The sequence below is a fragment of the Salmo trutta genome, chromosome 21 (assembly GCF_901001165.1).
Source record: "Salmo trutta chromosome 21, fSalTru1.1, whole genome shotgun sequence".
In the NCBI taxonomy this organism is placed as follows: domain Eukaryota; kingdom Metazoa; phylum Chordata; class Actinopteri; order Salmoniformes; family Salmonidae; genus Salmo; species Salmo trutta.
The window spans coordinates 43,078,830-43,093,230 of NC_042977.1; the positions used below are offsets into that span (position 1 = coordinate 43,078,830).

The following is a 14,401-nucleotide window of genomic DNA, read 5'->3' on the forward strand; positions in this document are numbered from 1 at the left end:
AAAACTCTATATACACTGAGTGCAAATGAGGTAAGATAAGGGAGTTAAGGCAATAAATAGGCCATGGTGGCGAAGTAATTACAATATAGCTGTCACGTCCTGACCAGTAATAGGGGTTATTTGTTATTGTAGTTTGGTCAGGACGTGGCAGGGGGTATTTGTTTTATGTGGTTCGGGGTGGTTGTGTGTTTAGTGGTGTGTTTGATTTATTATTCCGGGTTTTGGGCACTGGTCTATGTTAATGTATTTCTATGTTTAGTCTAGTTCTTTGTATTTCTATGTTTAGTTAATTGGGGATTGGACTCTCAATTGGAGGCAGGTGTTTTCTAGTTACCTCTGATTGAGGGTCCTATATATAGGTATGTGTTTGTTTTAGTGTTTTGTGGGAGATTGTGCTAGGTATAGCTTTGTTGCCTTACCGGCCTGTTATTAGTCGTTGTGTTTTTGTTGTGTACGTGTCGTTTTGGTTCACCTTCTTGTCCATTTAATAAAGAAGATGAGTGCACATTTCCCTGCTCCGTCTTGGTCCGCTTTACCCTACGACAACCGTGACAATAGCAATTAAACACTGGAATGGTAGATGTGCAGAAGATGAATGTGCAAGTAGAGATACTGGGGTGCAAAGGAGCAAGATAAATAAATAAATACAGTATGGGGATGAGGTAGATAGATGGGCTGTTTACAGATGGGCTATGTACAGGTGCAGTGATCTGTGAGCTAGTGAGGGAGATATGAGTCTCCAGCTTCAGTGATTTTTGCAGTTCGTTCCAGTCATTGGCAGCAGAGAACTGGAAGGAAAGGCAACCAAAGGAGGAATTGGCTTTGGGGGTGACCAGTGAGCGCATGCTACGAGTGGGTGCTGCTATGGTGACCAGTGAGCTGAGATAAGGCGGGGCTTTACCTAGCAGAGACTTGTAGATAACCTGTAGCCAGTGGGTTTGGCGACGAGTATGAAGCGAGGGCCAACCAACGAGAGAGTACAGGTCGCAGTGGGGGGTAGTGTATGGGGCTTTGGTGACAAACGGATGGCACTGTGATAGACTGCATCCAATTTGCTGAGTAGAGTGTTGGAGGCTATTTTATAGATGACATCGCCGAAGTTGAGGATCGGTAGGATGGTCAGTTTTACAAGGGTATGTTTGGCAGCATGAGTGAAGGATGCTTTGTTGCGATATAGGAAGCCGATTCTAGATTTAATTTTGGATTGGAGATGCTTAATGTGAGTCTGGAAGGAGAGTTTACAGTCTAACCAGACACCTAGGTATTTGTAGTTTTCCACGTATTCTAAGGCAGAGCTGTCCAGAGTAGTGATCCTGGACGTGCGGGCAGGTGCGGGCAGTGATCGATTGAATAGCATGCCTTTAGTTTTACTTGCATTTAAGAGCAGTTGGAGGCCACGGAAGGAGAGTTGTATGGCATTGAAGCTCGTCTGGAGGTTAGTTAAAACAGTGTCCAAAGAGGGGCCAGAAGTATACAGAATGGTGTCATCTGCGTAGAGGTGGATCAGAGAATCACCAGCAGCAAGAGCGACATTATTGATGTATACAGAGAAGAGAGTCGGCCCGAGAATTGAACCCTGTGGCACCCCCATAGAGACTGCCAGAGGTCTGGACAACAGGCCCTCCGATTTGACACACTGAACTCTATCTGAGAAGTAGTTGGTAAACCAGGCGAGGCAATCATTTGAGAAACCAAGGCTGTCGAGTCTGCCAATAAGAATTTGGTGATTGACAGAGTCGAAAGCCTTGCCCAGGTCGATGAATACGGCTGCACAGTAATGTCTCTTATTGATGGCGGTTATGATATCGTTTAGAACCTTGAGCGTGGCTGAGGTGCACCCATGACCAGCTCTGAAAACAGATTGCATAGCGGAGAAGGTACGGTGGGATTCGAAATGGTCGGTAATCTGTTTGTTGACTTGGCTTTCGAAGACCTTAGAGAGACAGGGTAGGATAGATATAGGTCTGTAGCAGTTTGGGTCTAGAGTGTCACCCCCTTTGAAGAGGGGGATGACCGCCCGCAGCTTTCCAATCTTTGGGAATCTCAGACGATACGAAAGAGAGGTTGAACAGGCTAGTAATAAGGGTTGCAACAATTTTGGCAGATAATTTGAGAAGAGAGGGTCCAGATTGTCTAGCCCGGCTGATTTGTAGGGGTCCAGATTTTGCTGCTCTTTCAGAACATCAGCTATCTGGATTTGGGTGAAGGAGAAATGGTGGGGGCTTGGGCGGGTTGCTGTGGAGGGTGCCGGGCAGTAGCCAGGTGGAAAGCATGGCCAGCCGTAGAGGAATGCTTATTGAAATTCTCAATTATAGTGGATTTATCGGTGGTAACAGTGTTTCCTAGCCTCAGAGCGGTGGGCAGCTGGGAGGAGGTGCTCTTATTCTCCATGGACTTTACAGTGTCCCAGAACATTTTTGAGTTTGTACTACAGGATGCAAATTTATTTTTGAAAAAGCTAGCCTTAGCTTTCCTAACCGCCTGTGTATATTTGTTCCTAACTTCCCTGAAAAGTATAACCATGTCTCTCTGTCTCTCTTGTTTCTCTGTACAGAGATTGTACCAATAGTATGGGAAAGGTTTGGTATAACCATGTCTGTCTGTCTGTCTGTACAGAGATAGTACCAGTGGGGATTATAGCTGGTGGAACAGTTGGATCCTCCGTCCTGCTCCTGATCTTTCTCCTGGCTCTAGCCTTCTTCCTCTACCGCCAACGGAAAGGCAGTGAGTCGTGTACCAACCAGTTACTACTCCCTCCCTCTGCATGCAACATGTTTGTGGTCGTGTTCCAAATATTCCCCCCACAGGGCTCTGGTCAAAAGTCATGCCCTATACATTTATGGGGAATAGGGGACAGGGGATAAGGGACAGGGACAGGGGACGGGACAGGGGACGGGATAGGGGACAGGGGACAGGGATAGGGGACAGGGGACGGGATAGGGGACAGGGGACAGGGATAGGGGACAGGGATAGGGGACAGGGGATAGGGGACAGGGACAGGGGATGGGATAGGGGACAGGGGACGGGATAGGGGACAGGGGACAGGGGATAGGGGACAGGGACAGGGGACGGGACAGGGAACGGGATAGGGGACAGGGATAGGGGACAGGGGATAGGGGACAGGGATAGGGGACAGGGGACGGGATAGGGGACAGGGATAGGGGACAGGGGATAGGGGACAGGGACAGGGGACGGGATAGGGGACAGGGGACGGGATAGGGGACAGGGGACAGGGATAGGGGACAGGGGACAGGGATAGGGGACGGGATAGGGGACAGGGACAGGGGACGGGACAGGGGACGGGATAGGGGACAGGGGACAGGGACAGGGGACAGGGATAGGGGACAGGAACAGGGGATAGGGTGCCATTTGGGATGCATATGGGTGTGGCTGTGTGTAACTGTCATTCATATAGTCATTCAAAATGTACTGTGTAACCACAAATAGTCACGTGTTTATTCATGATCGCTTATTTAAAACTGAATAAGAATGACTTGTTTTCTCTCTCTTTTGTTGTACTGTAGATCTAAACGTTGATCCAAAAGTACTGTTATTCAGATGTCTGTCCCACTTTAAATGAACAACAGCTTATAAAGGCTTCATATAGCATACATAAAGTCTTCATAAGCACTCTGTTAGGCGCTTCATGAGTCATCTGTCTTGTTCTGGTTCCAGGTCGTCGTGGGGTCACTCTGGGGAAGCCGGACATCAAGGTGGAGACAGTCAACAAGGAGACACATAGTCTGGAGGAGGAGTCGGGCAGTGTTTCCACGGCAACGCGCATGGTCAAGGCCATGTATTCCGTGAGTACCCAACACCCACCGCTATGAGTCAAATCAAATCAAACATTATTTAAAGTGCAATAGCTTTGACAAAAGGTGTTTGTCTCCGAAATGTGTCAGCTGTACACGTTTGAAGGGAACCAACCTGAACCTCTAGTGTTGCAGTTCCTTTTTTTAAAATATAGCAACAGACTTCACGATAAAACAATCAAATGAAGCATGAAGGGGGGGCATCTGTTCTCTGTTGCCTTAGACTTCACAGACTGAGGTTGTGTTCCAAGTGGATGCACTACATAGCGCACTACTTCTAACTGAAAGTAGTGCACTATAAAGGGAATAGGGTGCTATTTGAGAAACCCTAAGACTTCTCTCAGACTGAGGAAACCCTGCACTAGGCTACACTGAGAAAGCTGTATATAAGATGTGATTAATGCCACCGGCCACATGGGTTGTCATTTGAAATACAGCTATTATAACTGTTATTACAACATATTTAAGACATAAATTGTTCTAGAAGCTATAAGGTGCTGCAGCCTTTAGTTGTTGTTTGAGAGTAAACCACTGGATTGAATTCACCTTCATGTGCTTTCATGGTCCTGTTGCATCTTCAACTGTACTCACCAAACATTTGTCAAACAACATTTTCATCAAATGAAAAACCTGATATTCTGTTTTCCTCTTCCCTCCCTCCCTCCTTCTCTCTCTCTCTCTCTCTCCCTCCCCCTCTCTCTCTCTCTCTCTCTCTCTCTCTCCTCTCTCTCTCTCTCTCTCTGTGTGTGTGTTTTGTTGTTTGATGGTTTAGTTTCTACCCTCTGTCTCCCTCTCTCCCTCCACTCAGCCATTCAAAGACGATATGGATCTGAAGCAGGACCTGCGCAGTGAGCTCGATACCCGCGAGGAATACGAACTCAAGGTGAGTAACTCTCTCTCTGCTACTCACTTCATACCCTCCTACATCAAACAACAAACTCCTCATATTTACAGTACATACAACACAATACACAACAACATATCACACAAAATACTGATACTAACTACCTCACACCTCAAATATGCTAACACCTCAAATATGCTAACACCTCAAATTGGAACACTCTTGCATGTAATAAGCAAAAAGCTCACTATCACCTCATCTCAGCCTTCCCTGTAGCTCAGTTGGTAGAGCATGGTGTTTGCAACGCCAGGGTTGTGGGTTCGATTCCCACGGGGGGCCAGCACAGAAAAAAAAAAAAAAATTTTTTTTTGAAATTGTATGAAATGTATGCATTCACTACTGTAAGTCGCTCTGGATAAGAGCGTCTGCTAAATGACTAAAATGTAAATGTAAATCTCTATCATACAACACACAACATGACTACCTCACACCTCAAATATGCCCAAACAGGATTGGGGTGAATTCGAATTGGAGGCAGTCAATTCAGGAAGTAAACTGAAATTCCGATTCAATAATTGAAAAAATGTCATTAATTTTCAATGACTACATTTTTTTATTTGAAATGTAAATCACTTTCTGAATGCACTGCCTTTAATTAGAATTACCCCCAACCCTGACCACACCTCAAACTGTAAAAATCACTCGCTATTCCCTCATCATGTTTGTCCTTAGGACCCAACGAACGGCTACTATAACGTCCGGGCGACCACCCACGACGAGGCCAGGCCGTCCTCCCACTCCATGCTGTACCAGGGAGAGTTCCGGGCCTCCAACCCTCCAGGGGGAGCTACAGGTGCTACCTCCAGTGGCCCAGCAGGGGGTCCCGGAGGGGCAGTGGCTGCAGGAGGGGTCCCAGGAGTCCCAGGGTCAAGGGCAGGGTGCTATGACCCCAGACCTCCATCCAGGATGTCTCACACCAACTACCCCCAGTTCAACACCTTCACCAGGGCGGGCCCGAGCCAAGTCCCGCCCAACACCAACCACCCATCCAACCCCTCCCACCCCGCCCACCCCTCCCATCCTGCCTCACAGACCACCGACTTCCCCGGAGACTGCGGACTATTGGACAACAACAGTCAGCTGACCTATGACAACTATGGCTATCCCGCCCAGTACTCTACCTATCGGATGGGCTTTGCCCCGCCCCTGGAAGGAGGGCCGGCCTATGAGGTCTACCCAACTGGACAAGGGGTGGGACCAGGGCCAGTGCAAGGACCAGTCCAAGGCCAAGGCCCATGTCCGGGTCCTGAAACTGTGCTGGGGAATTATGGGGCCACCCGCTTCTCCTACACTTCTCCTCCTAGTACTGACTACTCTCCTCCTGGTACTGACTACTCTCCTCCTGGTACTGACTACTCTCCTCCTGCTACTGACTACTCTCCTCCTGGTACTGACTACAACCAGAGACACACTCAGAGGATGCAGACACACGTGTGAGAGAGATGTATTCTGTAATACATAGTGATACTTGTTTTCATACATGCGTACATACATATAAACACAGACAAACACACACACACACACACACTTGTTGGAGAGATAAATGTATTCTCTCTATGCTTTCTGTATCGCATACATACACACACAAACAAACTCAAACAATCTGACACAGTTTCTCTCAAATGTTTTATTGTGTGCAATCTTCAGCTCCAAGAGCTGAAAAAGCGAAAGCCACAATCAAGAGGGGAGACATGATAAGAGAGGCTGGAAGTACTTTTCTTAAACTAGGAGGGGATTCAGCAGAGGTTGATTACTTACATGCTAATAGACAGTGTCCAGATCCATCTCTTCTCTATTGGAATTTCCATCCCTCTCTCTTTCCTCTCACACCATCTCTGTATATAATCTCAGTGGGGTAGATCATTTTAACCTTAGTATAACCTTGTATAAACGTACTGTATACAGATACAGCTGCTGAACTTTTCTCCTTATTATACACCCTCTTACACACCTTTAAATTCACAGAAACACACACACACACACACACACACACACACACACACACACACACACACACACACACACACACACACACACACACACACACACACACACACACACACACACACACACACACACACACACACACACACCCTCTTACACGTTGAAAGAGACAGTGTTGCGTCCCAGCTGTGCTCAGGCAAGGCGACAGCTTGGACTCCGTATGTGGAGCTCTTTTTAACATGCTTCTTCTCCATGCCGCCACAAACTGCTCAACCGGCATGAGAAGTGAATTAAAGGGAAATATGGGTGTCTCCCAAATTTCACCATATTCCCTATGTAGTGCACTACTTTTGACTGAAGCTCATAGGGCTCTGGTCAAAACTAGTTCACTATATAGGGAATAGGGTGCCATTTGGGACAAAGAGAAAGGCATCATGGTATAACAGCCATTACACCAATATGGCGATTTGACATCTGACAAGATAGAGAAAGAATGACCTTGTGCTTGACACCTAGAAGGTACAGTGAGGTAACTCTAACCATGGTAACAGTGAGGTAACTCTAACCATGGTAACAGTGAGGTACCTCTCTCCATGGTAACAGTGAGGTAACTCTAACCATGGTAACAGTGAGGTAACTCTCTCCATGGTAACAGTGAGGTACCTCTCTCCATGGTAACAGTGAGGTAACTCTAACCATGGTAACAATGAGGTAACTCTCTCCATGGTAACAGTGAGGTAACTCTCTCCATGGTAACAGTGAGGTAACTCTCTCCATGGTAACAGTGAGGTACCTCTCTCCATAGTAACAGTGAGGTAACTCTCTCCATGGTAACAGTGAGGTACCTCTCTCCATGGTAACAGTGAGGTACCTCTCTCCATGGTAACAGTGAGGTAACTCTCTCCATGTTAACAGTGAGGTACCTCTCTCCATGTTAACAGTGAGGTAACTCTCTCCATGGTAACAGTGAGGTACCTCTCTCCATGGTAACAGTGAGGTAACTCTCTCCATGGTAACAGTGAGGTACCTCTCTCCATGTTAACAGTGAGGTAACTCTCTCCATGGTAACAGTGAGGTACCTCTCTCCATGGTAACAGTGAGGTAACTCTCTCCATGGTAACAGTGAGGTACCTCTCTCCATGTTAACAGTGAGGTAACTCTCTCCATGGTAACAGTGAGGTAACTCTCTCCATGGTAACAGTGAGGTAACTCTCTATGGTAACAGTGAGGTAACTCTCTCTATGGTAACAGTGAGGTAACTCTCTCCATGGTAACAGTGAGGTAACTCTCTCCATGGTAACAGTGAGGTAACTCTCTCCATGTTAACAGTGAGGTAACTCTCTCCATGTTAACAGTGAGGTAACTGTCTCCATGGTAACAGTGAGGTACCTCTCTCCATGGTAACAGTGAGGTAACTCTCTCCATGGTAACAGTGAGGTAACTCTCTCCATGGTAACAGTGAGGTAACTCTAACCATGGTAACAGTGAGGTAACTCTCTCCATGTTAACAGTGAGGTAACTCTCTCCATGGTAACAGTGAGGTAACTCTCTCCACGGTAACAGTGAGGTAACTCTCTCCATGGTAACAGTGAGGTACCTCTCTCCATGGTAACAGTGAGGTAACTCTAACCATGGTAACAATGAGGTAACTCTCTCCATGGTAACAGTGAGGTAACTCTCTCCATGGTAACAGTGAGGTAACTCTCTCCATGGTAACAGTGAGGTACCTCTCTCCATAGTAACAGTGAGGTAACTCTCTCCATGGTAACAGTGAGGTACCTCTCTCCATGGTAACAGTGAGGTACCTCTCTCCATGGTAACAGTGAGGTAACTCTCTCCATGTTAACAGTGAGGTACCTCTCTCCATGTTAACAGTGAGGTAACTCTCTCCATGGTAACAGTGAGGTACCTCTCTCCATGGTAACAGTGAGGTAACTCTCTCCATGGTAACAGTGAGGTACCTCTCTCCATGTTAACAGTGAGGTAACTCTCTCCATGGTAACAGTGAGGTACCTCTCTCCATGGTAACAGTGAGGTAACTCTCTCCATGGTAACAGTGAGGTACCTCTCTCCATGTTAACAGTGAGGTAACTCTCTCCATGGTAACAGTGAGGTAACTCTCTCCATGGTAACAGTGAGGTAACTCTCTATGGTAACAGTGAGGTAACTCTCTCTATGGTAACAGTGAGGTAACTCTCTCCATGGTAACAGTGAGGTAACTCTCTCCATGGTAACAGTGAGGTAACTCTCTCCATGTTAACAGTGAGGTAACTCTCTCCATGTTAACAGTGAGGTAACTCTCTCCATGGTAACAGTGAGGTAACTCTCTCCATGGTAACAGTGAGGTAACTCTCTCCATGGTAACAGTGAGGTAACTCTCTCCATGGTAACAGTGAGGTAACTCTAACCATGGTAACAGTGAGGTAACTCTCTCCATGTTAACAGTGAGGTAACTCTCTCCATGGTAACAGTGAGGTAACTCTCTCCATGGTAACAGTGAGGTAACTCTCTCCATGGTAACAGTGAGGTAACTCTCTCCATGTTAACAGTGAGGTAACTCTCTCCATGGTAACAGTGAGGTAACTCTCTCCATGGTAACAGTGAGGTAACTCTCTCCATGTTAACAGTGAGGTAACTCTCTCCATGGTAACAGTGAGGTAACTCTCTCCATGGTAACAGTGAGGTAACTCTCTCCATGGTAACAGTGAGGTAACTCTCTCCATGGTAACAGTGAGGTACCTCTCTCCATGGTAACAGTGAGGTAACTCTCTCCATGGTAACAGTGAGGTACCTCTCTCCATGGTAACAGTGAGGTACCTCTCTCCATGGTAACAGTGAGGTAACTCTCTCCATGGTAACAGTGAGGTGTATGTGTGGACTGTATGGACAATGAAATAGGGTTTGTATACAGTATACCACTTACAGTACGTAGAGTAACCTATAGGGGAAGAACGGAGCTGTAGCAGGCTTCTTCAAATGCTTCTTCCTCCTCCTCTGTATTTTCTATCTCATCGCAATACATATCTACCCCACATTTCACTCATCTGAGGTCAATACGGTGTGTTTGGGAAGCGGGGGAAAGAGCTTTTGTGATAAAATGAATCTTTACAGTTTGTACAAATTCCCCCAACTCCCCCACCCTCAAATATTATTGTATTTGTCTCTGTCACTTGCACAGTAGAGTAGATCTTTCCCCATATTTATACCTAAATAGAAGAAAAATAAGCAAAAAAACCAACACATTCAGAAAAGTTTTATAGTATTTTTATAATGGGTTGCAGACCAAAGGTTCAGAGGTTTGGGTGACATTCACTTGTACAATTTGATGTTCTGAGGCTTCTGTGTCCAGGTTCATTCACTGTTGAGTTTCTATCTGGTCATGTTGTTGTTGTAGACTAGGCCTGTGTCCCAAATGGCACCCTGTCCCCTATATAGTGCACAACTTTTGACCAGAGCCCTATGGGCTCACTGGCTCACCATAGGGCTCTTGTCAAAAGTAGTGCACTATATAGGGAATAGGGTGCCTTTTGGGATGTAGTCATGATGGTTTAGTCTTGAAACTAAAGCATCAAGGGCTCTTGGGGGGGGGAAATAAAATTGTACTCTACGTGTAGTTTGATGCTGGCAATGGTACACTTTGAGATTGGTGCTGAGTGACCAATGCTGGTACTGTCTGTCCAGTGGCCTGTACGTATGATATAATATTTGGTACTTTGCTTTACCCCATCTGGTATTGGGCACAGTGCTCTATAGTGGTGGATGTGAAGGCCTACACACAGTGGCTCTGTATCTGTGGGTAAACTCTGATCATGCAATTCACCCTCATTATTTCACTTAGGTATGTTGACAATCATTGTTGATTTCACTTCACATGCAGTGGTAATCTCCTCTGTGGAGAGGAGGTGTGTGGGTAGTCATGGAAACAGGGGTTCCATCCCAAACAGCATCCTATTCCCTATTTAGTACACTACTAGGCTCTGGTCAAAAGTAGTGAACTACATAAGGAATAGAGTGCTGTTTGAGACGCAGGCAGGAAAGGAACTCATGCTGGAGGAAAGAGGTGGAGCAGTCCATCAGTAGGGCCGTGTTTCAGCACTCTACTATGACTGTCCTAAATGGTGCCCTAATGCATAGAATGACATATAGAACCCATACATAACATATTGGATCTTTGTGCCCTATTCTCTATAGGTGGGCTCCCGAGTGGCGTAGCAGTCTAAGGCACTGCATCTCAGTGCAAGAGGTGTCACTACAGTCCCTGGTTCAAATCCAGTCTGTATCACATCCGGCTGTGATTGGGAGTCCCATAGGGTGGCACACAATTGGCCCAGCGTCGTCCGGGTTTGGCCGTCACTGTAAATAAGAATTTGTTCTTAAGTGACTTGCCTAGTTAAATAAAGGTTCAATTAAAAAATATATACAGTTGAAGATTACATACACCTTAACCAAATACATTTAAACACAGTTTTTCACAATTCCTGACATTTAATCCTAGTAAAAATTCCCTGTCTTAGGTCAGTTAGGATCACCACTTTATTTTAATAATGTAAAATGTCAGAATAATAGTAGAAAGAAGGATTTATTTCAGCTTCTATTTCTTTCATTACATTCCCAGTGGGTCAGAAGTTTACATGCACTCAATGAGTATTTGGTAGCCTTGCCTTTAAATAGTTTAACTTGGGTCAAACGTTTCAGATAGCCTTCCACAAGCTTCCCACAATAAGTTGGGTGAATTTTGGCCCATTCCTCCTGAAAGAGCTGGTGTAACTGAGTCAGGTTTGTAGGCCTCCTTGCTCGCACATGCTTTTTCAGTTCTGCCCACAAATTTTTAATAGGATTGAGGTCAGGGCTTTGTGATGGCCACTCCAATACCTTGACTTTGTTGTCCTTAAGCCATTTTGCCACAACTTTGGGGTCATTGTCCATTTGGAAGACCCATTTGCGACCAAGCTTTAACTTCCTGACTGATGTCTTGAGATGTTGCTTCAATATATCCACATAATTTTCTCTCCCTCATGATGACATCTATTTTGTGACGTGCACCACTCCCTCCTGCAGCAAAGCACCCCGACAACATGATGCTGCCACCCCCGTGCTTCACGGTTGGGATGGTGTTCCTCGGCTTGCAAGACTCCCCCTTTTTCATCCAAACATAACGATGGTCATTATGGCCAAACAGATCTATTTTTGTTTCATCAGACCAGAGGACATTTCTCCAAAAAGTACGATCTTTGTCCCCATGTGCAGTTGCAAACCGTAGTCTGGCTTTTTTTATGGCGGTTTTGGAGCAGTGGCTTCTTCCTTGCAGAGCGGCCTTTCAGGTTGTTGATATAGGACTCGTTTTACTCTGGATATACTGTAGATACTTTTATACCTGTTTCCTCCAGCATCTTCACAAGGTCCTTTGCTGTTGTTCTGGGATTGATTTGCACTTTTCGCACCAAAGTACGTTCATCTCTAGGAGACAGAACGCATCTCCTTCCTGAGAGGTATGATGGCTGCGTGGTCCCATGGTGTTTATACTTGCGTATGAACGTGATACCTTCAGTCGTTTGGAAATTGCTCCTAAGGATGGACCAGACTTGAGGAGGTCTATAATTTTTTTTCTGAGGTCTTAGCTGATTTCTTTTGATTTTTCCATGATGTCAAGCATAGAGGCACTGAGTTTGAAGGTAGGCCTTGAAATACATCCATAGGTACACTTCCAATTGGACTCAAATTATGTCAATTAGCCTATCAGAAGCTTCTAAAGCCATGACATCATTTTCTGGAATTTTCCAAGCTGTTTAAAGGCACAGTCAACTTCGTTTATGTAATCTTCTGACCCACTGGAATTGTGATACAGTGAATTATAAGTGAAATAATCTGTCTGTAAACAATTGTTGGAAAAAGTACTTGTGTCATGCACAAAGTAGATGTCCTAACCGACTTGCCAAAATTATAGTTTGTTAACAAGACATTTGTGGAGTGGTTGAAAAACGAGTTTAATGACTTCAACCTAAGTGTATGTAAACTTCCGACTTCAACTGTATATATAGTGCGCTACTTTTGATCAGAGCCCTATAGGTCCTTGTCAAAAGTAGTCCACTATATAGGAAATAGGGTTCCATTTGATTTGTAACTATATGTTGCTGCCAACCACGGATCAGAGTAGTCAGAACTCCCTCTTTGATCTCTGTTTCTACCGGAGTTCTCTTGACTTTCTTCTATACACCTTTTCTTCCAGATCTCACCTTTTCTTCCAGATCTCACAATTTCTTCCAGATCTCACCATTTCTTCCAGATCTCACCATTTCTTCCAGATCTCACCATTTCTTCCAGATCATACCTTTTCTCCCAGATCTCACCTTTTCTTCCAGATCTCACAATTTCTTCCAGATCTCACCATTTCTTCCAGATCTCACCATTTCTTCCAGATCATACCTTTTCTCCCAGATCTCACCTTTTCTCCCAGATCTCACCTTTTCTTCCAGATGAAAACATAGGAGTAGATTAGAGATTATAGCTAGATGTAAATAAACATCTGTTTGACAGGTTGGCCCTCTGTTCAAAAGATATAACTACCTTCATAAACTCATTCCAATCTTGTTCGTTCCTCATGCATCATTTTATCATTTCATCCAATGCCTTCCACATATGAAGTCAGTATTATAGTCGTCATATTATATTCATGGTGTTATTATGCCACCAATGAAGGTGACACTAGGGTGTTTAAACTTTTATACACATCCTGTATCGTTTACTTGTTGTCTGTGTAGGCCTCTGTGTGTATGTAACGGGGGTCACGGCCAACCTATTCCCTATATAGTGCACTGCTTTCCACCAGGGCCCATAGGAATCTGGTGAATAGTAGTGCACTGTGTATGGAATAGGGTGCCATTTGGGACTAGCCTCAGACAAAGGGAGTGGTGATACACTTACATGGACAAAAGTAATGCACAATTAATCCACACCAGATGGGATAGATGTCTATCCTACCCAGGCCTAACCTAGGTCTCAGTGGACAGTACTAAGGTGCTCTGAGCTGTTCTCTGCTATCTCTGACCAGGACTGATTTACAGATGTTGTTTGGTAGCAGTCTCAGGCCGGGATTCAATCCCAGGAGCCTTAGAGAGCAGCGCACTAGTGTAAAGGCATTTTCCCAGATGCTCGCAGTGATTGGATTCACGATAAATGAGTGTATAGTTTGAGCGTATTAATACATTTTAAAAGTATGCTTTGCTTTACAACACACCTTGGATTGAATCCCGGCTATGTTGTGTTTGGAATCTCTAATCTAATGGGAGTCAAAAGACAAAACAACAGAAATGAACAAAGCAGACAAACCAATGCAGCAGCCATTTGTGTTTACAATACAACTGTGTGTATGCGTGACCTCTGATCCTGGTGTTTTGATCAGTGTGTGTGTGTGTGTGTGTGTGTGTGTGTGTGTGTGTGTGTGTGTGTGCGTGCGTGCGTGCGTGCGTGCGTGCGTGCGTGCGTGCGTGCGTGCGGAAAGGGGACGTTGGGCTGTGAAAACATGGGGAAAGCAAAAGGAGAGACCGAGAGAGAGAGTGACTGGTTATGTCCTAAATTGTACCCTATTCCTTACCAAGTGCAATAATTCTGTCCAGAATCCTATGGGCCCTGGTCAAAACCGTTGCCCAATATAAGGAATAGGGATGCCATTTGGGATGTAATCATGGACCCATCATGTGTCCATAGGACATGAAGAATGAGCCGACTGAGTCCAATCATTCTT

The 14,401-nt window shown here is 45.3% G+C and overlaps 1 protein-coding gene across 2 annotated transcripts in view; it reads left to right on the top strand.

Moving 5' to 3' along the window:
* The window catches only part of LOC115157496 (kin of IRRE-like protein 1), a 70,544-nt gene extending 63,594 nt beyond the window's left edge, over positions 1–6,950 (top strand). The window contains exons 12-15 of one of the 2 annotated variants that reach the window (XM_029705797.1): positions 2,617–2,724; positions 3,676–3,803; positions 4,585–4,695; positions 5,389–6,950. In XM_029705797.1, coding sequence (XP_029561657.1) covers positions 2,617–2,724; positions 3,676–3,803; positions 4,585–4,695; positions 5,389–6,153 — 1,112 coding nt within the window. In that variant the 3' untranslated portion in view covers positions 6,154–6,950. The remainder of the gene's footprint in view (positions 1–2,616; positions 2,725–3,675; positions 3,804–4,584; positions 4,696–5,388) is intronic. The other variant, XM_029705798.1, reaches the window with a different exon arrangement.
* Positions 6,951–14,401: the final 7,451 nt, after the last annotated feature.